The sequence below is a fragment of the Narcine bancroftii genome, chromosome 3 (genome assembly GCF_036971445.1).
Source record: "Narcine bancroftii isolate sNarBan1 chromosome 3, sNarBan1.hap1, whole genome shotgun sequence".
Classification (NCBI taxonomy): domain Eukaryota; kingdom Metazoa; phylum Chordata; class Chondrichthyes; order Torpediniformes; family Narcinidae; genus Narcine; species Narcine bancroftii.
The window spans coordinates 250,512,535-250,539,642 of NC_091471.1; the positions used below are offsets into that span (position 1 = coordinate 250,512,535).

A 27,108-nucleotide genomic window follows, 5' to 3' on the forward strand; every position below is an offset into this window, starting at 1 on the left:
TTAGGCCACTTCTCTTTTATGAATGACTACAGTAGTACCAAAATAAATTGGGTTGGATTTTCACTTTAATGAAAAAAGGCAAAAAGTGAAAATAGCATTCAGCATTTGTTTTGCAGTGATTCCGGTAAGTGAAACGACTCTGTACATACATTATTTCTACTTTATATAGGCTGTATATTTATCTGATAATTCCTGCTTTTACTAAATGTTTAACATTTTTACTAAATGTTAATGTTATTTTAGGTTTCGTATGATTTGGTGGGTTATTTTTTGGGTCTGAGAACAAGCAAAAAAAAATTTCCCATAGAAATCAATGGTATTCGCTTCTTTGCTTTATTGCCATTTTGGTTTACGAAAGGTTTCATAGCAATGCTCTTCATTTGGATAGTGGCGGAAACCTGTACATGTCTCCCACCCTACCTTCATCAGTTTCTTTTGTGACCTTCTCAAAAAAACTCATATAGGCTTATGAATCTATCCAGAATTCAGCAGAAGTAGTTTCCAAACATTTTTCACATTTCTTCTGTGCTTTTTTTGATAACATCTGTTCCCAATTTACTCTCCCCAGTTCCTGCCATCATAATTAGCCCTTCCCCAATTAAAACCTTCCCATTTTGTCTACTAGCCTTGTCCATATCTATGCTAAAGATCAAGGAGTTGGGGTCACTTTCATTGAAATGTCCCCCCCTGAAAGGTCTGCCACCTGACCAGGTTCATTACCCAGAACTAGATCCAGTATGGCCTCTCATTTAGTCAGCTGTGTCAGGAATTCTTCTTGAACATTTGTGCACTCATTTCACGAGTGTTGAATCAGTGATAAGAGACATATCGGAAAAGATATCGGAAATTGTGGAAGATTTGACAGAACGAATGATTCAAGTGGAGGCTGACAAAAGTCAGGCTAAAGGCGAGAGAAGAAAAAGCAAAAGCATGGGACACAGACAGAAAAGGACTGATGGACAAGATTGATCATATGGAAAGTTTAATCAGACGTAACAATCATTGGACTGAGAGAAGGAATCGAAGGTAAAGACCCAGTGAGCTTCTTTGAAACATGGATCCCACAAATGATGGGACAAACAAGTTAAATGCAAGTTGCAAATTGAAAGGGCTCACCGGACCCAGAAGAACTGGCAAACAGCGACCACGACCAGTCCTGGTAAGGCTTTTAAGTTACCGGGAGAGGGATGCAATCTTGGGAGCAGTATACGAATATCCAAAAAATAACAATGTCCCATTAATGGTGGACAATGCAAAAATATTCTTTCAGGACTTTAGCCCTGCCTTGGTCAAACAAAGAAAGGAATTTGATGAAGTAAATAGACAATTGCCATCTAAAAACTTTAAATATTCAATGACTTACCCAGAGGGTGGATGTTTCAGAAAGTAATGGACAGATTTTCAAGAACAAAGAAGTGGAAGAATTTTTAAGAAAGTCATGAAAAAATCAAAGTCGCTGGATGAGAAGACGGAAAAGACCATTCTAAAATGGGACTAAATGAAAGACGCATCTTTTTTCATTTATATTTAGTGGTACTGAATCGTCTTGTTCTTATTGTTAAAAGGAAAATCATTGTAATTTGCATGGAAAGCTCTGGAAAGTAAGTGGTGAAGAGAGTAGCAGAGTGGGGGCTCCGATTTATGAGGGAAAATAGCGTCAGGAGAGGAGTGGTTTTAAAAGGGAGGGGTTCTTCTTCGGAAGATTCCATGGGCTTTTCTCATGGGCTACCGGGTTCTATTGTTAACATCACCATCAGAACTAGGGGTGTGTGTGTGTATTTTTAAAGGGGAAATGTGCATGTTTCTTAAAAGGGAAATGTTTCTTAAAAGTGAAATGAAAAGGGAAATGTTTCTTAAAGGGGAAATGTTACAACAGACAGTAAGTGTTAATTAGATAATGGATGGGAACTGGTGGGAAGGTGCTGGACCGGATAAAATTCCCAGCAGAGTGCTCTCACCGACATCTTTAACATTTCCCTGAGAAGTGCCGACATGGTCCCAACATGCTTCAAAGCTGCCACCATTGTCCCCATGCTGAAGAAGTCGCTGTGTCCTGCCTCAATGACTACCACCCTGTCACACTCACGTCTATCATCATTGAAGTGCTTTGAGAAGCTCTTCATGGGCTGCATCAAGGTCCCGGAGCCTCTGTCACTAGACCTTCCCCCCACCCCCCCCCATGTTCGCATACAGATCCAACCGTTCCATGAATAATGCCATCGCCACCACCTCCACCTAGCCCTCACCCACCTAGAATGCGGTTTATTGATTTTAGTTCAGCTTTCAACGCAATCATGCCACAGTACCTGATAAGGAAGTTGTGCCTGCTGGGTATGAACACCTCCCTCTGCAATTGGATTTTCAACTTCCTGTTGGGGAGACCTCAGACAGTCCAGATCGGTAACTGCATCTCCAAGACCCTAGGGCTACGTGCTTAGTCCATTGCTGTTCACTCTGCTGACCCACGACTGTGCAGCGAAACACTGTTCAAACCACATCATCAAGTTTGCTGACAATACGACCGTGGCCTGATCAATAAGAATGATGAGCCAGCATAGAAATGAGGTACAGTCTCTAATGGACTGGTACACAGACAACAACCTGTATCTGAATCAAAAAAAAAGAGATGGTTGTTGAGCTCAGGAGGGCCCGGGAGAGGGGGGTGAACCACATTCTGCTGACCATTGACAGCTCTACCGTTGAGGTCATCAGGAGTATCCAGTTCCTTGGAGTGTACCTGGTGGAGAATCTCACCTGGTCCCTTAACACCAGCTCCATAGCTAAGAAAGCCCAGCAGCCCCTCTACTTCCTGCAAAGGCTGAGGAAAGTTCATCTCCCACCCTCCATCCTCACTACATTCTACAGAGAATGTATTGAGAACATTCTGTGCAACTGCATCACTGCCTGGTTTGGACACTATACCACCTCGGGCTGTAAGACCCTGCAGAGGATAGTGAAGTCAGTGGAAAAGATCATGGGGGGGGGGGGGGGGTCCTCTTCCTACCATGAAGGACATCTGCAACACTCGATACTGGCGAAAGGCAATAAGCATTGTGAAGGGCTCCACACACCCCTCACATAAACTGTTCTCCCTTCTGCCATTTGGTAGGAGGTACTGTAGCACTTGGGCCCTTACATCCAGATTGGGCAACAGCTTTGCCCCCCCCCCCCCCAAGCCATCAGACTCCTGAACTCCCAGAACAGAAGTGGATTGGATACCGTGGAACGTTAATGAATACATCTTGATATTTTTAAGATGTTTAACTATACTAACATATTTATAGTCTGTGGTTCTGGAGAAATGCTCTCTCTTTACAATGTGAGAATAGTATAAATGATAAATAAAGGTGACTTGACACAGGAGAGGGGAAAATTGAGAATTGATAATGAAAAGGCTAGAGAGGAAATGAGACGGAGATAGATGGTGGGGGGATTTTAATAATGGAAACCTGAGACATCGATGATGCCATTCAGTTAGATAGTGCCCAGATAGAATGTGTTGTTTGTCCAATTTGTGGGTGGTATCAGTTTGGCAGTGCATGAGATTATGGACGGACATGTATACAAGGGAGTGGGGTGGGGAATTGAAATGGGTGGCCACTGGGAGATCCCCGCTATTGGGGTGGACAGAGCCGAGGTGCTCAACAAAAAGATCTCCCAGATTGAGTCCAGACTCCAATAGAGAGGAGACCACACCAGTTGCAGTAGAGATTCACAGGAAGTGTTTCTTCACTTCTGGGGGCTGTTTGGGGGCCCCGAATGGTGGTGAGGGAGGAGGTGTGGGCACATGCACCTCCTCATTCACAGAGGTAGATTCCAAGGTGGGAAGGGTAGAGTGGAAGAGGGAGTCACTGAGGGAGTGGTCCCAGCAGAAGGCGGAGAGGGGAGATGTGTGGTGGTGGGGTCATAAAGTAGGTGCCAAAATTGCTGGAGGATGCTATGTTGGATGTGGAGGCTAGTGGAGTGATAGGTGAGGACAAGGGGAATCCTGTCCTTGTTGTGCATGGGGGTGGAGGGGGCCAGGGCAGATGTGCAGGAAATAGAGGATATGCGTGTGAGAGCTGAGTCGATGGGCAAGTCATGTTTGAAGAAAGAGGACATCTCTCTTGAATGATTTGGCAATGGAAGACCTCATCCTGGGAGCACCATCAACTTGGTCAAGGGTGTGAGGGAAGGGGGGAAAGATTAGCTCACATACCACTTTAAGTATTCCCTATGCCATCAGTGCTCTGTGATTAGTAAGGGATTACTTAAGGTGGTATGTGGGTGGAAAGAAAAAGTTTAAAAACCACCGTTTTAATTGTACCTCATGGACTCGTTATGTGCATGGTCTAATATCTCCAATGGAAATGGGCCAATGACAATTTTTCTCCAGCAAAATATTTCAGTAACAATTGGGTCTAGAGCAGTGGTTCTCAACCTTCCCTTCCCACCCACACATCACCTTAAGTCACCCCTTAATAATCACAGAGCATGGATGGCAGAAGGAATACTTAAAATGGTATGCGAGTGGAAAGAAAAAGATTGAGAACCACTGGATTAGATTGTTGTGAAGTAGGTTTATTTAGGTCAGCACAACACTGTGGGCTGGAGGGCATGTACTGTGCTGTAAGGTTCCACAAGGTCACGTTTACACATGGGAAATTGGCCAACCATTTATCCAATTTGCAGTAAAGTTGACTCAAGGTGAGGATTAAATAAACAGACACCAGATTCCACAGTGGCTAAAGCATCTTAATGATATTGAACATCTGGTTTAACAATACAAAGATCAAAAAAAGGCTATTTATAACAAATGACTCTTTTTTCAAAAAATACACTTTTCTATGCATACAAAATCACCATTCTTCCTAAACAAGCAATGCTATTAGTACAAATGAGGAGGAATCACCATGAAGTGAAAAATAACACTAACTGCTTGGATAATCCTTCTGTTTTTCAGTAGCTCATACTGCCTGTGGCCCTTCATTCAATTGTGTTCTTTCTGAAACTTTTGACATGATCCAGAGGATTTGTTGGCCGAGTAAGCAGTGATTTAACTTTAATACACAGGCTGAGAACTATATCTGGGATCATCATCAGACCATTCAACTCTCAAGAAGAATCCTTCAAAAAATATTTATTCCAGGACAGCAAAACAGACTATTCTCGGATCCAGAAGAAGCACGAAAATTTGCAGAACAATTACAAAAATAGACTGAGGGAGGAAGACGGGTAATGAGAGTTAAAATGATCACGACTGATATGTATGTGGGTAAAGACAAAAATAGACTGAGGGATGAAGACGGGTAATGAGAGTAAAAATGATCACGATTGATATGTATGCAGGTAAAGAGGTATAAGAGTGAATAGAGACAATGAGCATACATGAATGTATCTGTACTTAGAGGAAAATATAGATAGTATAGACAAGAATTAATAAGGGAAGGTAATGGAATAGAGAGAATAAGGAGGGAATTAAAAGAGGGACCTTTGTGACATATGAAAAGTGAAATCTTTTCTGGGGGAGGCGGGGTGGGGGGAAATAGCGGTCACTGCACAATCAGCTGACGCTTGCGAGTGGATTCGCAAATCCAAATGGAGAGGGGAGATGTGGTTGTCCGACAAGGGATAAAGGACAACTCAGGAGGTGAAGGGGAGATTGGGGATAAATAAGATAGAAATAGGAGAATAAGGAAAATGTTAGATGTTGTAGGAATGTTGTCTTATAAAGAGTTGAAAATAAGAAAACAGAAATGGAAAAGGAGGAAAGGTAATGATGGAAAAACGGAAAGAGAAGATAAACAAAATATAAAAGGGCTACGCTGAACTATATGTCTTTAAATATTAATGGAATACATAACCAAATTAAAAGGAAGAAACTACCAAATTTAAATGAATAAATGTATTCCATTAGAAAAAAATAACATATTGGTTAAGAAATAATATTGAAATATTCGAACAAGTATAGGAGCCTTACATTAAATACAATAGCGAAAACCTACCGGGGACAAACATTACCTAAGTTGATGGAAGGAGAAGGAAAGAAAAGAATGGACTCAGTAGAATTTCTGGTGTAATTTTGTTGAATGACAACATTGCCTGACTGGATTAATGCAACCTAGATTGTATACCTAAAATGGATGAGAGGGGGGGGTGGGGGGGTGGTTTGGGAGGAAAGGGGGGGGGGAGAAAAAGTCACTGTATATGTGTGAAAAGAAATAGTGTATATCATGGCTAATGTGATTTATGGTGTGAAAAATAAAAAAATTTATATTAAAAAAAAAAAAAAAAAAAAAAAAAGAATCCTTCAAAATAGACCTTTTGGTTCATTTCAAAATGATATCCATAACGACTAGTAACAGATATCGGAGCAAATGGGATGGCCACTCTGACTACACTGATACAGCGCCTGCAACCGGGTTCGAATCCGGGGCCATTCTCCTGGGTGCTCCGGTTTTTTTCCTTCCACAGTTCAAAATGTACTAGGAATTGTAGGGCAATTATGTGGCACGGGCTCGCGGGCCAGGAGGGCCTGTTACTCTGCTATATGTCTAAATTAGCTTTTTAAAAAAATGGGGACTGGCTCTGTGGAGGAATAACATTTAAGACTATTTCCTTGACCCAATAAGGAAAGAGGCTTTTATTACATCTGGACCTGTGTAAAAAGGGAATGCGCCAGGAACAGAAATCAGCAAATTATAGCACTTAGGGAATACGGATAGCACGGTTGGCATAGCGGTTAGTCAACACCTTTACAGCGCTAGTGATCGGGACTGGACCGGGCATCAAATCCTGAGCTGTCTGTAAGGAGTTTGTACGTTATCCCTTGTCTGCGTGGGTTTTCTCCGGGGGCTCCTGTTTCCTCCCATTCTTTAAAAACACATCGGGGTGAAGGTTAATGGGGAGTAAATTGGGCACCATGGATTTGTAAGGCCGAATTGTATGTTTAAAATTTAAAAAATTTAAAACAGAGGGCCAGAGAGAAGACAAAAATAGAGCATGGAAGTTGGAAGAGGTCTGACATCAGGAATGTAACCAGGGTATTGTAGAACCAAGCACTGGTTGGCTGACATGTGGAGAACAATGTATGAGTTTTGGGCACAAGCTAAATACATTCAACCAATGCCAAACATCCTGGGATAACAAAGGGTGACAAACCCTGGGATAACAAACGGTGACAAACCCCAGGATAAAAGGGCAGTAGTATATCATGTAACATATACAATGCCACTGTAATGTCAGAGGGAAAGGGAGAAGGCAAATACACAATTCAGGAATCCTGGTCTCCCACAGTTGTGTGAATGGAAAGAAACGAGAGGGATGGGACAGCTGGAGGTGAACAAGGAGACAGTACTGTCCCGAAACGCTGACTGGCCACCTCTCTCCGTGGATGTTACCTCTCTCACTGAGTGCCCCCAGCTTCTCCGTGTCTGCAAAGCAATGGACCTGGCTACAATACCCTTCATCAATGGACAGACATGTATACAAGGGAGTGGGGTGGGGAATTGAAATGGGTGGCCACTGGGAGATCTTTTTGTTGAGCACCTCGGCTCTGTCCACCCCAATAGCGGGGATCTCCCAGTCACCCATTTCAATTCCCCACCCCACTCCCTTGTATACATGTCCGTCCATAATCTCATGCACTGCCAAAACCTACGAAGGAGGGAAGGTCCTGGAGAAAACGGATGCGGTGATAAGTTTTTGAAAAGCTGGCTGTGCACACGTCACCAGGGTGCAGGCCAAATTCTTGAAGCAGGTCTGATGCAGACAGTAGAACTTACAATAATCTTTCAATCCTCTGTTGACGCAAAGCTGAACAAAGGAAATTCATTTAATTTTACTTCGAGATACAGCATGGTAACAGGCCCTTCTGGCCAACTAGCCCATGTGTCCAATTAATCTACTCACCCCATATGTTTGATTACTGTGGATTTGATTGGAATCACTGTCTGTGTGAAGTCTGCATGCTCTCCCCTGACTGTGGAGTTTCTTTGGGTTCTAGTGGTTCCTCCCTCAGGTTTGTGTGTTGGTGAGTCAAATCACTCCGAGTGTTTGAGTGAGGGGTGTTATCTGTGATGGGGAGGATGGATTGACGGGAAATAAGAGAGTAAAATGGGATCAGTGTAGAATTTATATAAAAGGGTTGTTTGGTGGGCCCAGGGCCTGTTCCTGTGCTATTCTTTGTTCACTACAAGCAAACTCTCACTCATTTTCAAGTATCACCGGGAAAATCATCATTTACTGCTTGTGTCTACCATTCGCCGACTGTACATGTGTACGCGCAGACTGACTGATGATGTCACATGCAGTCCAACTGATGGTGCCACGTAGATGCGTTTATGCAGTCCGACTGATATCATGTACATGTGTACATGCAGGCCAACAGATGATGCCACGCACATGCGATTACACACACGAGTTGCAACAGCTGACTGCTTTATCCAAACAACATTTGCTGAAGCTGCTTTGTTTAAGGGTTTAAATAACCAGCAGCCGGACCAATGGGCTCATGTGGTATCTTATCTAGGTTTGTTTCAGGCCTCGAAATGTATACATCAGCAATGTCGGTAGGACCGGTTGGCACAAGGGCATTACAGCACCAGTGACCCTGGTTCAGATCCGCCCCTGTAAGGATTGTACATTCTCCCTGTATCTCCGTGGATTTCCTCCCGGGGCTCCGGTTTCCTCCCATGTTCCAAAGATGTATGGGATTAGTAGGTTAATTGGTCAAATGGGTGCATTTTGGTGTCGCAAGCTCATGGGTTGGAAGGGCACGTTTCTGTGCTGTATCTCAAAATATATATATATATTTTTAAATTACTCTTGAAAACATGAAATAGGAGCAGAAGTTGGCCATCTGGCTCATTGAGCCTGTCCATCCAACAAGAAGATCATGGCTGATCTGCTGTGGACTCCGCTCCACCTATCTGTCTTTTCCATAATCCTTAATTCCCTTATTATTCAAATATCTTCTAGCTGCGTTTTAAATACAGTTAACAAGGCAGCCTCTGCTACTTCATTGGGCAGAGAATTCCATAGATTCACTGCTCTCTGGGAGATGTTCCTCCTCAACTCTGATCGAAATTTACTCCCTTGAATCTTGCAGCTATGTCCCCTAGTTCCCCCTCTCATTCTTCAAAACCAGTGATTCCCAACCTTTTCCCCCACTCTGTGGGGAAGATGGTACGTAAGCGGAAGAAAAAGGTTGAGAACCACTGTCATGAGATGACCCCTTTGTTTCCAGAATCAACTTGGTGAACCTCCACTGCACCACCTCCAAATCCAGTGCATCCTTTCTCTAGTGAGGAGAAAAGAACTGCACGCAGTGATGCAGGCTTACCAGTACCTTGTACAGTTGTAGCAGAAGCCCCCTGCTCTTAAATTCAATCCCTCTAGCGATGAAGGCCAGCGTCCCATTTGCTTCTTGCACTTACAAACTAACCTCCTGTGATTCATACACTAGCACTGCAAACTCTTTCTGCTCAAGAGCATGCTGCAATCCTTGACCTTTTTAAATAATAGATCTTTCTAAAGTGGATGATCTCACATTTCCCTATGTCTGCCAAAAGCTTGGCCACTCACCACCCATCCATGCCTCTCTGCAGAATCTCTGAGCCTTCAACACAATTTGCTTTTCTACTCAATGTCGTGTCATCAGCAAACTTTGATGTGCCACTCAGTCCCCTCTTCCAGATCATGAATATCATGAACAGTTGCGGGCCCAGCACCGACCCCCACAACACTCCTTTCACCACTGATTGCCAACCAGGGAAACACCCATTTCTCCCAAGTTCAAGGTTCCTTTTATTTTCACGTAATAATACATTAAAAATGTAATCTACATGATATACTTCAACTTTTGTCAGCCCTCAAGGCAGACAGAGTCGCCATGAGCATTGCCTGGCAGCCCTAATAATGAGAAGAGAGTCCCCTCCGAGTCACCGAGTGTCCATGGATCCGCCCCCTGAGCTCCCGCAGCCGCGCAGAGTCTAGTCAAAACCATCAGCCACCCAAAACAGATCAGGTCATCTTCAACGCCCAAGACCCTTCAGGAGCCCTTCTCGTCCTCAGCACCTTCTCGAATCTCAGTTCCGATACCCGGTAACATGACCCAGTCTCCAGCAGCCGCTGAGCCCCTTGATTTGCTCTGGAAACTCCATAATATCAGTCTCTTCCTGTTCAGAAAAGTCTGCACCTTTATTCCTTCCACCAAGTGCATGATCATACACTTCTCTACTCTGTAGTCCATCTGCCATTTTCTTGCCCAATCTCCTAACCTATCTAAGTCCTTCTGTAGACTCAGTCCTTCCCCCACATACTGTCCCCTTCCTATCTTGTTCGCAAACTTGGCCCCAAAGCCATCAATTCCGTCATCCAAATTATTGACCTAGAACAAAAAGAAGCGACGCCAGCATGAGCCCTGTGGACCAACACTGGTCATCGGTAGCCAACTAGAAAAGGCCCTTTTTATCCCTACTCTTTGCCTCCTGCCAGTCAGCCAATCTATTCCTGCTAATCTCTCTCCCATAATGCCATGGGCTCTCATCTTCCTTAGCAGCCTCGTGTCTGGGACCTTGTGGAAGGCTTTCCGAAAATCCAAGAAAACTACATCCGCCAACTCTCCTTTGTCTGTCCTTTCTGTTATCTCGTCAAATAATTCAGGCAAGATATATCAGGCAATATTCTGATTTCTGCTTATTTTACCATGCAACCCCATGCCCTGAAATCTCAACTTTAATAATAGATTCTAACATCTTAATAACCACTAAAGTTAGACTAACTAGCTTATAGAATCCTGTCTTTTGTCTCCTTGTATCTAATTTTACACATAACCCTCTACTTTTCTAACCTTCTTCACTACCTCTAACTCCAGCAATTTTCATGTGGTCATTGAACTTGCTAATCAGTCCCACGACATTGTCATCTGAGGCAAACAATGTAGGTCCCTGCAGCAATCTTTGCTGCAGCAACACTGGTTTGACTTCCAGTCAGAAAACACCCATCCACCAGGACCCTCTGCCTCCCTGTCCCCCTGAGCCAATGTTGCCAACACATTTGTGTCTGAATTTTCTGGAAGACCATGTGTAACTAGTGAAAGGTCTTAGTGAAGTCCATGTGAACCATGCCTACCATCCTGTCCTCACCTATTTTCTTAGTGGTCTCCTCATAACCATCAACTTCTGGAGACATGATCCCTGCACAAAACCAAACCACCTCCTGCACAGCACCATCCTGTCGAGGAGATCCTTACAAGCTTCCCCAATAACTTCCCCACATCCACAGGCTTCTGGCATTTCCCCTGTGGCTAACAAAGACAAAAAACTCTCCTCAGCTCCCTTGCTTCCCAGAGCATCTGGGATAGATCCTGACAGTCCCCAGACATTTATTCCCCCACCCCCCCATGTGCTCCAAAGTCTTCAACACTTCCTGATAAAGAGAGAGAATCCGTCCAAATTGACTCTGACTCCCTCTCAGACTGTCTGATCTCTGAGTCCCTCAAGTTTCCCATTGCTTGCTCCTTCCCAACACAGGCATGCTCCTGAATATTAGTGTACCCTTCCCTTAACTCTCCACCCTCCACCCCGGTGCATACATTGAGCGCTGGTCTCACACTGCGAATGCTCTCATGGCACCTTCCCCTCTGCCTCCAATGTACAGTAAAACTCCTGGTATCCAGCACCTATGAGGATTGTTAGATGCTGGATAAGTGAATTTTCTGGTTGCTTGAGATTGCATGTCGCGTGATTGCAAGCTAACAGTGAGGTGCACCAATTTTAAATTTCTGCATTTTTTACCTATTTATTTTCCACAATTTTTCTGAGGCTGCCGGTTATTTGAATTCCAGATAACAGAGGTTTTACTGTGCATGCAGGGTACAAGATTTTACTTAACCTGACTAGTCAAGCCACATTTGTCATGCTCATGTTATTTGCACTCTTCACAATGAGCCTCGTGACGTGTTTATCACCTGCCATACATACAACTTCGTCCTTTCTCATCTCACACTTTCAGCATCCTTCCCATTTACCCCCCCCCCAATCCAATTGCCACACAACATTAAGTCCTGTGGTGTTTGATGACCACATATTTACCCTGAAGATGCTGCATCTGCCTCACATCTTACTGCTCCTCACCCTCCTCGAGGCTCATCCCCCAGCTCCCTGTTGTCTGACTGGAGCTGCGCTCTCCACCCCCCCACCCACCGTGCACAGCGTGTTCCCTGGGATGGAGCCGTGACCTCCCCACCTCGTGGCAGGGTCCTTGGGGCGGAGCCTCACCCCATGCGTGGCGGGACAGTGACACCAATGAACTCCACCCACAGGACCTTCCAGGACAGGAAATGCACCAAGTTGGTTGTTTAATAAAAAAGGCCAATTGTGGAAAGTACAGGCAGGAGAGTGCAGAGATGTTTTCACCAGTGTGGATAGTTGGGGAAAGGTTTGCTCAGGTCGAGAGCATTGCTCAGGGAAGCATTCGCCAAATAGCATTCTCCTGTACTGTAACCTTTGGAGTGGGAAACATAGCTGCACTTTCAACTGGTTTTACCTGCCCTGCCCAATACTTTTATTCAGTAGACATTGTGACTGGCGAGGGACAGGGCCGTCAATACAACAGGACTACAGGTTGACTGGTGAGTTTCAGAGGCATCAGTACAACGGGACTACACCTTGACTGGTGAGGGACAGGGAACTCAGGACTACAGGGTGGCTAGTGAGGGACAGGGTGGTCAGTACCATAGGACTACAGTGTAAATGGTGAGGGACAGGGAGCTTAGCACAACAGGTCTACAGCATGACTGGTGAGGGTCAGGAAGCTGGTCCAACGGGACTACAGTGTGACTGGTGAGGGACTGGGAGCTTAGCACAACAGGATTATAGTGTGACTGGTGAGGGTCAAAGCTGGTCCAACGGGACTACAGTGTGACTGGTGAGGGACTGGGAGCTTAGCACAACAGGACTACAGCATGACTGGTGAGGGTCAGGAAGCTGGTCCAACGGGACTACAGTGTGACTGGTGAGGGACTGGGAGCTTAGCACAACAGGATTATAGTGTGACTGGTGAGGGTCAAAGCTGGTCCAACGGGACTACAGTGTGACTGGTGAGGGACTGGGAGCTTAGCACAACAGGACTACAGCATGACTGGTGAGGGTCAGGAAGCTGGTCCAACGGGATTACAGTGTGACTGGTGAGGGACTGGGAGCTTAGCACAACAGGACTACAGCATGACTGGTTAGGGACAGGAAGCTGGTATAACAGGACTATAGTGTGACTGGTGAGGGACAGGGAGCTCAGCACAACAGGACAGTCAGGAACAGCTGAACCAGAGCAGTGGGCTGTCTGGTTCTGCTGGAATGATGGGACAGTATAAGTTAAGGAATACATTGACCTCTGTAGGGGAAGTGACAGTGCAAATTGTTCAGAGAGGAGTGGGCGACAAGTACTCTCAGGACTGAACACTGACTGACAAACTTGTTTCATGGTACGTCTGGTCAGTTTCATTTCAAGGTCTTGTAAAGCCTTTAATAGTATCAAGTGTGCTCAGAAATGCACACCTATATTTCTCTCTCTCTCTCTCTCTATATATATATGTATAAATAAAAACTTTTTTTAAAAAAAAGGCAAGTAACAGCATCTGGACCACAGATCTCATCACTGCTGCTTTTAAGGCTTAACATTGTGGAAAGATGAAATCGGTTGGTGGAATGGTTGTGAACAAAGTCATTTAACATAAACAGTTCTCAGAGACGTAATCAAACTCCTTGAACATCGTCTGCTCCTTCTCGCTGAGAACCCGCGCCTCCCGTGGGGGCGTCAATTTTGCTTCTTCTGCTGTGAATTCCTCATCAAAGTTGCTGACATCTTCCCGATCTTTGATGCTGGGGACAAAAGGTGGCTTCATCCTCTTTGCCAGTAAGGCTTCCCAATCTATTTCCTGAGAATTTGGAGATGTTAGGAATTCAACATTATTTTCAGTTTGGGAAATGCAGTGAATAATGAACATTGATTCAAAGGAGTAAAACACAAAAGTCTGTAGACACTGTGGTTGGTATAAGCACAATGCTGGAGAAACTAGCAGGTCAAACTTTATGTCGCAAAGATAAAAATTTTACATAACCAATGTTTCGGGCTTGAGCCCTTCATGGGCGCAGACTGGGAGATCGCTTTGCCAAGCACCTTCGCTACATCTGCATCAATGACAGGGATCTCCCAGTGGCCGACCATTTCAATTCTGCACCCTGCTCCCATGTTCGACTTGTCCTTATGCACTCTCTCACTGATAACTTGGAGGAACATTTGATTTTCTGTCTGGGCACTCTCTGCTTGGCATCAACATCGACTTCTCTAGTTACTTTCCCTTTCCTCCAGCTCTCCATTCCCTTTCCACTCCATTCACAGAGCCATCCCTCCTCCCTCTGCTTGCTGGTTCCCCCCCCCTTTTCTACCCATTACCTCCTGCCCATGGGACTGTGCTCCTCCCCCTCCCATTTTGTTCAGATGCTGGGGCTCAAACCCGAAAGGTTGGTTATGTACTGTTTGACCTGCTGAGTTTCTCCACCTTTGTTTAATGATTCAAAGTATTTTGGAGAAAAGCTGTTTAAACAAGGATTTCTCCAAAATGAAAGAAAAATTAATCGCCACGGCATAATTTGACATACTATCAACGGAGACTTTTATTGGAGAACTTTTAAACCAGTATCTGAAGAGGTTATTGTATAAATACAAATCCAGGGAAGGAAGTGGAGAACAACTATATTTTAGGTGAAACAAATTCAAACAGAAGCACTTGACAGATAAAAATACTTATAACAAAACAACAATGTCAAATGTTTCCACGTCTCTGGCAGGATGAATGTCAAACCTAAAGATGAACTTCCTTAGAGGAGCAGGAGGTGGGAAGTCTTCCAACCTGATCTAGTGTGGCCAGTTCGTGGCTATAGAGCAGAAGCGATGGGATGAAATGTCTGTGGGAGCCAAGTGACCAACCCCAGTATTGCAGCCCATGAGGCATAGTGACAAGTCCCAGTGACTCAATTCCATCACGACCTCCAGCACCATCCGTCTTCCCTGTGACCTGGTTGGTTACCCCGGCTGCCTCCCATTTCATTCCATATCCCAAAGGTTGTAAATGCCCCAGTGTGCAGGTGAGGAGAATCAAGGGAGAGTTGATGAGAATGTGGGAAGTGTACAAATCAGATTTATATAAATGGTCAGTGCAGGCTTAGCGAGCTGAAGGGCCTGCCATCATGCTGCCTCACAGTGCCGGAGACTTCGGCTTCTGTCTGAGTGGAGCTTGCATGTTCTCCAGATGCTCCACTTTAATTCAACATCCCAAAACCCCAAGATCAGTCGGTCCATAAATTGCCCCTGGAGTGGGTCAGTTGAAGGGGAAATCAGTGGGAATGGGATCAAAATGTAAGCCAGCACAGACAGAGACTGAAAACACTGGGCAGGCCAGCAGTGACTGTCCACTCCATCGTTCCACCTGCCACACCACTGGTCTACTCCACCCGGCCAGTGACAACGGTCCCTGCAGCAGGTACATCACCACTGAGGGCCTCCTGCTTCCAATTCACCCATTTCCCCCAGTTAATCAGGAGGATAAGGTACCCCTTTCAGAGCAGACAACGACCTGTTGGAGAGATTCAACAAGTCTGTGAAGGGAAACAGTTAATGTTTCAGGACCCAACCTGGAACCTTGACTGACCATCTCTCCCTATGGACGCTGTCTATGACTGGCTGAGCTCCTTGTCGTCTGCTCAGGATTCCAACGTGTGCACTCTGTGTTTCTCTGCACTTTCAGAGGTGTGACTGAGCTACTTTGAAGACGACAACTGGACTGAATCCAACAATATGAGCAGCAGGCTGTCATTTCTGTACTCACCCTGAAGAACGGCTGTTTCTTCACTTCTTCCGCGTCTCGCTCGCTGGACCCTAACCGACGCTCTGGATTCCTTCGCAGTAGCTGTGGGCACCAAGGAGAAGTCTGTCACAACTAAACCATTCAACAACAGCCACGATCCCACCTGCCATCAGCTGTTTCGTACGTCAAACTAGAAAAGACTGAGGAAGGTGTCATGGCAGGGAGTGGTGGGGGGAGTGGAGAGAGAGAGAGAGGGAGGCTGAGAAAGAGTGAGAGAGTGAGAAAAAGAGTGTGAGAGAGAGGAAGAGAGACTGCAAGGGGAAACAGATCTTGACTGAGGTGCAGTCATCTGGAGTATACTAAGGTAAAATGTGTAATTGTTCTTTTTGGCACCAATAATAAATATCAAAATGTAGACAGATTGTGAAATTCTGAGGTGTGAAGGTCCTGGATGTTCAAGTTCAAGACAAATGTGCATGGACATGCATGTGATGAGGTGAAGAGAAAGAACATTTAAAGCTGGTGAGGTTGGATATCACAGGGATATGAAACAGGGCATTGTTGACACCTCATTAGAAGTCCCGTGATCAAAACGGGGTTCCTTAATTAAAAATGGGCATTAAACACCATTGCACATGATCTTGTACTGACCTATATAAACCTAGTCCACATCAATCTAACCCTTTCCTACCTCACAACCATAAACTTCTGTTTTACTTACATCCATGTGCCTATCCACGTCTTTCAAATGTCTGTTTTTATATCAACCTCCACCACCACCCTGGCAATGCATTCCAAGCACCCACCACTCTGTGTAAAAAAAAAAAAACCTCTATACTTTTACATCTAACATCTCCCCTAAACTTTTCTCCACTCTCCTTAAATCGATGTTCTCTGGTATTGGCCAGGATAAAGGCGCTGGCTGTCCACCCTATCTAAGCCCCTCAGTCTTATCTACCACTATTAAGTCACCCCTCATCCTTTGTCACTCCAAAGAAATAATTTAGGTCCCTCATCCTTGTTTCAGAAGACAGGTTCTCCAATTCAGGAAATATCCTGATAAATCTCCTCTGCACCTTCACAACATCTACATCTTTCCTACAATGAGGCGACCAGAAATGAATGCAATACTCCAAGTGTGGTCTAACCAGAGTTGTATAGAGCTTCAACATCAGTGCTCTTGAACTCAATCCACCTTGAAAACCTGAATGTGTTGATGCTGAAAAAGCTTTTGATAGAGTGGAATGGCCCTATTTATTTGAGATCTTAAAATGATTTATTTGGTCTGGGATTTATTTCTTGGATGAAAATGATTTATCAAGCTCCAATGGTTGAGGTTATTACTAATAATCAAAAGTCTCTTCATGTTAGGCTGTTTATGGGCACTCGGCAGGATTGCCCTCAGTCCTTTGTTATTTAATTTGTCCTTGGAGCCTTTAGCTACCACTCTCCAATTACATTCAAAGTATCAAGAGGGGCGATATGATACATATGGTTTCATTATATGCAGATGATTTATTAGTTTACATTTCTGATCCTAAGAAATCATTCTTTTTATGAATTCAGTAGTATTTCAGGATATAATTTAAATCTTGTCAAGAGTGAACTTTTTCCTATTAATAATCAAGAGTATCTATACAATCAAGTACCGTTAAAATTGTTAAGAATCAATTTACTTATTTGGGTATTAAAATTACGAGAAATTTTAAGGATTTGTATAAAATAATCATCTCCCCTGATAGAATATATGAAACAAATGTTTTCCAGATGGTCCCCAATGGCACTGGAGTTGTATTACTGCAATTAAAATTGTAATTTTTCCTAAGTTTTTATATACTTTTCAAGCAGAACCTTCCTTCATCCCTAAAATATTTTTTGACACGGTAGAGTCTCAGATATCTTACATTTGGAATAATAAAAATCCTAGATTGAACAAATTTTTATTGCAGAAACAAAAGAAAGACGGAGGAATGGCTCTCCCTAATTTTAGATTTTATTATTGGGCTATTAGTATCTATTACCTTTTGGATTTATTATTCAGGCATGCCCTTATGGGTAGATTTGGAGAGGAACTCATTGGATTCATTGCTGGGAGCTTCTCTGCCCTTTGTGTTATCCAAAATTAATAGATAAGATATTATCCCAGTTCTTCAACATATGATAAGGATTTGATTCCAGTTTCATAAATTTTTAAAGTTTAATAATTTTGATTTATCTAATAAAATACATTTTAATGTATTTTTTAAAGTATCATTGATTGATCAGGCTTTTTCAATATGGAAAACGAAAGGAGTAATAACCTCGTCAAACCTATTTGAAGGAGATGGCTTAATGTCTTTCAATCAACTGACAAATTTGATTTGATCAAGGCACAATTTTTTAGATATTTGCAAATTAGGGACTTTCTGCGTTCTTCCAAACTATCCTTCTGCTTACCCATCTAATATAATAGACATCCTTTTTCAGGTGTGTCCACTTCAAAAAGGGTTAATAGCTGCAATATATAATCAGTTTTTCGACCGCTGTCCACAGTTATGGAGTGGTGCGCCCTGGAATCGGCCTGCGTGCGTTTACTCCTGCCGCAGCCGAGTAAAGGGGATGCAGCATTGGTTGAGGATCAGAAAGAAAAGTTCTAGTAGAAAATTTTTTAAGACTGGAGAGAACTCTGCAATGGAGTTCACAGTTGTTAGTGTTTAGACTAGAGTGGAAAGAGACTGGTCGTGTTATGTAGACATAGTATTGTGCTTGTTCTCATTGATGGTTCCCGGCCCGGGGCTCAGCTGACAACGGTTGGGCTGTGCGGGCTGCCGGGGTTTGCCTGGCCTCCGGCGGTGGCAGCAACAGGACCTCGGGCCTCCGGCGGCGGCAGCAACAGGACCTCGGGCCTCCAGGGGTGGCAGCAACAGGACCTCGGGCCTCCGGGGGCGGCAGCAACAGGACCTCGGGCCTCCGGGGGCAGCAGCAACAGGACCTCGGGCCTCTGGGGACGGCAGCAACAGGACCTCGGGCCTCCGGCGGCGGCAGCAACAGGACTTCGGGCCTCCGGCGGCGGCAGCAACAGGACCTCGGGCCTCCAGCAGCGGCATCAACAGGACCTCGGGCCTCCGGCGGCGGCAGCAACAGGACCTCGGACCTCCGGCGGCAGCAGCAATAGGACCTCGGGCCTCCGGCGGCGGCAGCAACAGGGCCTCCGGCGGCGGCAGCAACAGGACCTCGGGCCTCCGGCGGCGGCAGCAACAGGACCTCGGGCCTCCGGCGGCGGCAGCAACAGGACCTTGGTTCTCCGGCGGCGGCAGCAACAGGACCTAGGGCCTCTGGCGGCGGCAGCAACAGGACCTCGGGCCTCCGGCGGCGGCAGCAACAGGACCTCGGGCCTCCGAATCTCTTGGTGCCTGCCACATTGACCACCGCTAGTGGGCTGATATTGCCTCCAACCGTGCATCTTGGCGCCTCACAGTTCGGTGGGCAGCAACCTCCTTTGAAGAAGACCGCAGAGCCCACCTCACTGACAAAAGACAAAGGAGGAAAAACCCAACACCCAACCCACCAATTTTCCCTTGCAACCGCTGCAACCGTGCCTGCCTGTCCCGCATCGGACTTGTCAGTCACCAACGAGCCTACAGCAGACGTGGACATACCCCTCCATAAATCTTCGTCCGCGAAGCCAAGCCAAAGAAGAAGATATAATCAGTTATTTAACTTGCGACCGATATCCAATGATAAAATTAAAGGTGCTGGGGAATTTAAATTCCAAGAATTACTTCTGGATGATGAATTTCTGCCTGTCATTCCTTGATTCAGTTCAGATGGTATATTGAGCATCTATGTCTAAAGGTAAGTTGGCCCGTATTTTTCCCCAGTGTGATAGGTGCAAAATTGAGGTTGCCACTTTAACTCATTTGTTCTGGTCATGTTCAAAGCTAGATAATTTCTGGAAAGGCGTCTTTTTGAAACCCTAACAAAGCATTGGAAGTACAACCAAATCTATTAACAGCTATTTTTGGAATCATACCAGTGGAGACTTTTTCAACATTATTGGCTAGAAAAGCCATATTACTTAAATGGAAGGATCCTGACTCAACTTCAATGACTCAACTTTCATGTCATGTTTAAGTTTGGAGAAAGTTGGACATTTGATACATCTTTTAAATTTGAAGAAGTTTGGCGACCGTTCGTTCAATATTTCCATGTAGTTTAAGAATCATAATTTTATATTGGATTCTCTCCTCATTCCTTATGGTAAATTTGGTTTTAACCAGGAAATCCTTTGATTTATAAATGGACAGCCCAGTCCCTTTTTCTTTTATTTTTATTTTAGATTAGTTAGAGGGGACTTTTTAATAAAAATTAATTTATTTATTTCGGTTTTACAAGAGAAGAAATGTATGGTTAATATATATTTGATAAATACCATTATCTGAAATGGTCAGTACCGGACACTATGTTGGATAAATAGTTTTTTTGGAGACCTGGTCATTTAAAAAAAAAAGCCTAGTGGCATCAGCAAATCACTTGATAACTTTAAACAACAGCAAACAACAAGGGGAGGCTTTTTGAGCCTTAATGTTTAATTCTCACCACAAAAAAAAATGCTGGCCACTGCCAACCCCCGACACCTCCCCACCAAGGCCCTACTCCTGCCTGAGGACTGCACTCCTGCCAGCAGTCCAAGGTCCCCGCGGCCGCTGCCAGGAGCCCAACATCCCCGGTCAGTTTTGCTCCGAAAAACTTTCGGATAAATTAAGATTTTGGAGAATCCGATTTTGGATAATCAGAGTTGTACTATATTCTTTTTCTTACCCATTTGTCAATACATGAATGTAATATAAATCTCCTCTTGTATATACGACCACCAATCACCCAATGACCCTTCTGCACTCCTTTTAATAATGCCTCTCTTTGCAGTTGAAGCAGGGGTTCGACTACATATGTCAACTCTCCACTTACCTCCACGGTTGCTGTCCGACCTGTTGTTCCTCTGGCCGTTTGCTTCTGAGAGTGAGAATACTCCCTCTCAGCCGTCTCCATTCTGCTATCTTGAGAGGTTATTGAATGTGAACGGTACAAACGCTAGGAATTTTATATCCTCTCGCACATGGAAGATTTTCAAGAATATTGCTGGGACATGAGGAACTGAGTAACAGGGAAAGGTTAAACAGGTTAGGGGTTTATTCCCTGGAGCACAGAAGAATGAGGGGAGATTTAATAGGGGTAGACAAAATTATGAGTGTTATAGAATAAATGCTAATAGGCTTTTGCCACTGAGAGTAGGTGAGATACAAACCAGGGGATGTGGATTAAGGGTGAAAGGGGAAAGGTTTAGGGGAAACATTAGGGGGAGTTTATTCTCACAAAGAGTGATGGGAGTGTGGAGCGAGCTGCCAGCTGAAGTGGTGAATGCAGCTCAATTTTGATATTTAAGAAAAAATTGGACATGGATGGGAGAGGTGTGACGGGACATGGATAGCGCAGGTCAGTAGAACTGGGTAGAATAATAATTTGGCACAGACTAGAAGGGCGCTGAATGCCCTGTTTCTGTGCCGTAATGCTCTATGGTTCTATGGAATTCAGGAAATTCTACTAATTAATACGTCACCACCTTGGTATTCATTGGCAAAGCATTTCCTCCGCATTTATCAACTTCAGTGAAGTTACTCAACTAACTACTCCACACCGCTCTTCTCTCTCCACCTTTAAAAACCATTTGGATAATCATCTGGTCATTCTCTCCAATGAAGCTCTCTATCCCTGATCCACCCTTCTCTCACCTCCTCACTGTCCCTGAGCGGCTCGGGTATCAGAGAAATCAATCACTTACCCTTCTCATTACAGCGATGGCCTCGGAGGACAGGAATCGTGGATACCGAACCTCATCGTTGACAATGCTGTCAAACACTTCCTCCTCATCATCTCCCGGGAACGGTGACTACAAAACAGTGTGAAGCTCATTATTTTAAACCACACACTTCAATGAATTCATCATTACTGAAGTAAAATATGAAAGTCTACAGACGTGATGATTGAAGTAAAAACACAATGCTGGAGAAACTCAGCCAGGCAAGCAGTGAATTTTGAATGGCAAAGATAAAGATACATAAGCATCAAGGTAAGGAATGAACAAAATATGGATGTGCGCTTGAATTATCTTTAAATGAATCATCATTATTGAGTTATGGAGACATGGTGCAAGGAAGCAGGCTGTTTGGCCCACTAGGTATATGCTAACCATTGGTATCCATACACAGCAGTTAGTGTAGTGGTTAGCGCTAATACAGCAGCACTGACCCAGGCTCTAATCTTCTGCTGTCTGTAAGGATTCTGTACATTCTCACCGGTGACCACAGGTGCTCCAGTTTCTTCCAAGATGTATGCAGTTAGAAGTTAATTAGTCACATGGGTGTACTTGGGTGGCACGGGCTTGTGAGCCAGAAGGGCAAGTTACTGTGCAGCATCTCTGAATTATTTTTAATTTTTTAAAATTATTTGGAGATACAGCATAATTACCAAAATAAATCCCAGCTGATGGGCTGTAGCAATGGTTCTCAAACCTTTTCTTTCCACTCACATACCACCGTAGGATGCCATAGGGGCTCTGTGGTTAGTAAGGAAAAAATTATTTGAGAACCGCTGGCTTATAGTTTTCTTTGGCCAGGTCTTTCCAGTGCTTGCTAACATGCTCAACTGCAGTTGGGATCTGCTTCTTAACTGTGAGTGGCTCTCTATCATAGCCCCATTTCTCTACAGATTCCCTCCAAACCTCTTACCCACCTACGTCCTCTGGTTTTAGATAACTCTGCAGTGGGGAACAACTTCCTGCTGTTTACCTCATCTATTCCCCCTTACAATTTTCAACAGGTCTCCCCTCTGCTCCAAGGGAACCAAACTCAGCCCATGCAGTCTCTCCTCTTCACTGGTACTTCCCATCTCGATGAATCCCCTCTATTCCCTCTCCAGTGTAGTTACATCCTTTATATAATTGGGTGTCCAGAGCTGGATTCAACACTCTTGGTTTGGCCCAACCCATCTTTACAAAGCTGTTTCTGAACCTCCCAGTCACATCCGTGGCCTGGCTGATGAAGTGAAATTCCCCACGAGCCTTCTCTCTGTGCTCCAAGGATCCTGACGTGTACACCCAGGCCCCAGTTTCAGCCTGACTTCTGTTCAACCTCCCTCAATACATCAGCTTGTGCAATACAGGATTAAACTCTCAGACATTGCCTCCCAACCGAACAAGCCCATCCTCAGGACTACCCTTCCAACATCACAGATTTCCCTGTGATCTGCCAACTCCAACTTTCACTATCTTGTTAACTTATACCACACACAGTCAGGTTCCCAGCATCGGCTCCTGATGTATAACCTCTTGTCACAGGTATCTGTTGACAAAATCAATCATCCATCACCATCTTCTTTTATTTGGTCTGAATAGCCTTCTTGCCCAAGGACCTGGAATTACCTGTTTATCCCTGGTGCCCTTCATCATCTGAGGCTAGTTAAAAATCTCCACCCGTGCCTCTGGCAACTCCGTCTCATCAAACCTTGAAGATTTATCCATGTTTAGGGCTCCTCTTTTGTATCATAACCCGGTGGCAGGGTTAGCGCAAAACTTACAGTGCCAGCGACCCAGGTTCAAATCCACCTTTATCTGTAAGGAGTTTGTACATTCTCCCCCTGCTGCGTGGGTTTCCTCCAGGTACTCCAGTTTCCTCACAGGGAGATTGTACAATCTCCTTACAGACTGTGGCAGATTCAAACCCAGGTTGCTGCCACGGTCATAGCGATGCTACGCTACCCTATTAAACTAATAAAATTCTGGTCCCAAAGTGCTCCCCACTGAAACTTCTTCAGTCACTCTCCCAAGAAGAGGTCCAGTGCTGCCCCTCTCTCGTAGGGCCCTCAATATACTGACTGAGAAAGCTCTAATGGACACACTAACAATTCCCACCCCATCCAAGCCCTTTGTACTATGCGCCACCCCTCCCCTGTCAATACCCAGAAAGCTAAAATCTCCCACTCTCACTACTCAATTATTCTTACAGGATCTGTAATCCCAACTCGTTCCCTATGTAGCCCCACTAGACGATCTCCCAAGCACTGTTGTAATGACATTCCTCATTAAAAAGAAACCCTTCCCTTATCTGCCCTCTCTCAACTACAGCATCTGTATCCTGGACATAAAGCTGCCAGTCATGTCCTTCTCTCAGCCACATTTCTGTTGTATGTACAATATCCCAGTCCCAGTCCACATTCAATCCACATTGTTAAAACAACGAAGGATAGAGAGAAAAGGAGCTAACATGACACATCGTCAATCTTACCACGCAAATTCTGATTACAGGCTGAGAGTGTGGGGGGGGGGTTGGTTTTGTTATGGGTGCCCTGTACCAAACCAATCATTGCCAGGACACTTACTGCTTGCAATATAATACAGTAAATCCCCTGGTATTCAGAATTCAATCAATCAGCAGCCTCAAGCCACCGGCAAAAAAAGAGAGGAAAATAATTTTTTTAAATAATGAAAATAAATAAGAATAAAATAATAGGTTAAAAATACGCAAGTTTAAAATTGTAAATGCTCTCTGAAGTAACAATGAACCTTTGGTGAAGATGGGAGCAAATATTCAGCCAGCGGAAAGCCTTGGTCGGGCTTTGCTCGTAGCAGCTGTTTGAATAAAGTTGTGTGAAACAGCGACAGCGTCGCCCAGGAAGAAAAGCTGGTCATGTCGCTCGCTGTTGGGGTGACTCTCTTAAAGTGTCTCCTTATCCCTGTTTAGCAATAGTCACCCCACTCTGTAAACTGGGAGGGGGGGGGGTTAATTATCTATATTGGTATTGTTCGTCTTTCGGGCGGCTCCATGGAGGGGGAGGAACCTGCAGATGCAGCGACGGTTAAACATTTTTAAAGAATGTGACTGAGAATAAATAAAATGCTTTAAGGTTTATATATTCATGTGTGAAGTTTGTTCAGTGCAAGTACAGTATTTTTGTATTTGAAACTGCTTATCCTTAATGCAGGTGTATTAGTCTGGCATTGCAAGAGTACTTCTCAAGCATTTGAAAAATACACTTATCCAGCATTTATCAATCCCCATAGGCACCAGATACCAGGATTTTACTGCACTCATCAAAGAATTGGGTGAAAATATCACAGATATAATTAATATGTGTGCAGATGACCCAAAAATCTTCAATGCTGTTGATAGTGAGGGAGGTCGTTGTAGATTACAGGGATGAGATTGATCAGTTGGTAACATGGGCAGAGCAATGGCAGATGGAATTTAATCCTGGCAGAGGATACATGATGAATGGCTTAGTGAGCAATGAGGAGCAGCAAGTCCAAGGGTCTCCGCTGACAGCAACACAGCTGGTTGAGGCAGCCAAGGAGGCATGAGGAGGCTTGCCTTCATTACCCAGGGCACGGAACACAAGGGGGAATATACGCAAGTCCAGCAGGGGGTTGCAAATATAGTGGCTAAAGCAAATGCAGTGGGCAGGACAGGACACAGAGTGAGGAAGGGCTCACAGACTAAACTGCATTCATTTTAATGCAGGAACCTTATAGAGAGGCAGAGGTACATGTAGAAATGTAGGGTAGGATTCCTCAGGGACAAAGCGGGACATAAACCTGGAGGCAGAAGAGGTTAGCATGAACACTAGTTCATTGTTCACAGTGTTCACCAGGGAGAGGCACCTTGGTGAATGCGAGGTCAGCATAGAATATGCAAGTGTGCATGTCAAGGCAAAGAATCAGGTCGTGTCGACGGGGCTGGATATAACCCAGATTATTACAGAAAGTGAGGTAAGATATTGCTGGGGCGATGATGACTGCATCCTTCCTGGCCACAGGGGAGGTACTGGAGAATGTCAAGTGTAGTCCCCTTGTTTAAGAGAGGCAAGAGGAAGAATCCTGGGAATTGTAACCTGGTGCGTCTTACATCAGTGGAGGGGAATCTCAGCGAGTGGATTTACAAGCATTTAGAGAGGCATAGTCTTCTCAGGCACAGTCAGCATGGATTTGTGCCACACGAGCCCAAGCGAGCTTTTCAAGGAGGTGAGAAAATAAATTGATGAAAGTAGAGAAGTGAATGTGAAGTGTAAAGATTTTAGTAGTGCATTTGACATGATTTCCCATGGTAGGTTCATTCAGAGTCAGGAGACATGGAACATGTTAACATTTGCTTGCCTGTAATTTTGAGCTGGAAGTCAGTGACTAGTGGAGGTTTGCAGGGATCTCTTCTGTGACATCAAGTGAAGTTTGTTCAGTTTAAGTACAGTATGTCTTTTAAACTGTTTATTCTAAATGCAGGTGTATTAGTTAGCCATTGTAAGAGCATGTCTTAAGCAACCAGAAAATGCACTTAACCAGCATCTACCAATTTCCATAGGTGCTGGATACCAGGGGTTTTACTGCAGAGTTCGGCAGAAAAGTGGCAGTTGGAGTTCAATCTGGATAAGTATTAAGTGAAGCACTTGAAGGCGCTGCACATGGTTAATGGCAGGATTCTTAACAGTATAAAGGGATATTGCAGTTCAGATTCATAGACCCCTCAAGGTTGCTGTGCAAGTTAATAGAATTGTTAAGAAGGTGTATGGTGTGCTGGTCTCCATTAGTCAGAGAATTGAGTTCAAGAGCAGGTAAAGCAGCAAACCGGAAGACAGGGAGAGATTTCTACTTTTCAAAATGTCTTCATATATATCTTTTAAATATCTCTACGTTTGCAGAGGACACGGAACTGGGGTTCAGTGTGAGCTGGGAGGAAGATTCCAGGAGGCTGCAGAGTGGACAGATGAGGAGAGTGGGCAAACACATGGCAGATGCAGCATCATGTGAGGTTGTCCAGTTTGGTGGTGATTACAGGAAAGCCAATTATTATCTGAATGGTGAGGAATGAGGAAAAGGGGATCTACATCAAGACCCGGGGCTCCTGCTGGTCAGTCAGTGAAGGGTGGGACGCAGGATCGGCAGGGGTTGTTAACTTGACCTGCAACATCACGGGCACCAGATTTCACTCCATCGAGGACATAAGAAAGCAGCCTCTATCCTTAAGGACCCCCACCACCCAGGCCATGGCCTCTCCACTCTGCTACCATCAGGAAACAGGTACAGGAACCTGAAGGCGAGCACTCAGCAGCTCAAGGACAGCTTCTTCCCCACTGCCATCAGATTCCTGAATGAACAATGAACCACAGGCACTGCCTCATTTTGTCTTTTTCATTTTCTTGGACTATTTTTATTTATTGTTGTAAGGTGGTTTATATAAATG

General features: G+C 44.5%; 1 protein-coding gene and 1 long non-coding RNA gene across 2 annotated transcripts in view; one reads left to right on the forward strand and one right to left on the reverse strand.

Annotated features, from left to right (window-relative positions):
• Positions 1-27,108, forward strand: part of LOC138758528 (uncharacterized) — a 48,316-nt gene that overhangs the window by 1,948 nt on the left and 19,260 nt on the right. Inside the window, exon 2 of the long non-coding RNA XR_011354323.1 lies at positions 21,677-21,950. This is a non-coding gene — a long non-coding RNA (uncharacterized lncRNA). The remainder of the gene's footprint in view (positions 1-21,676; positions 21,951-27,108) is intronic.
• The window catches only part of pkn1a (protein kinase N1a), a 170,975-nt gene continuing 148,580 nt past the window's right edge, over positions 4,714-27,108 (reverse strand). The window contains exons 20-22 of the mRNA XM_069927546.1: positions 21,663-21,770; positions 15,866-15,946; positions 4,714-13,915 (exon numbers count right to left, since the gene is read on the reverse strand). Of these exons, the coding sequence (XP_069783647.1) occupies positions 13,706-13,915; positions 15,866-15,946; positions 21,663-21,770 (399 nt within the window). The 3' untranslated portion in view covers positions 4,714-13,705. The remainder of the gene's footprint in view (positions 13,916-15,865; positions 15,947-21,662; positions 21,771-27,108) is intronic.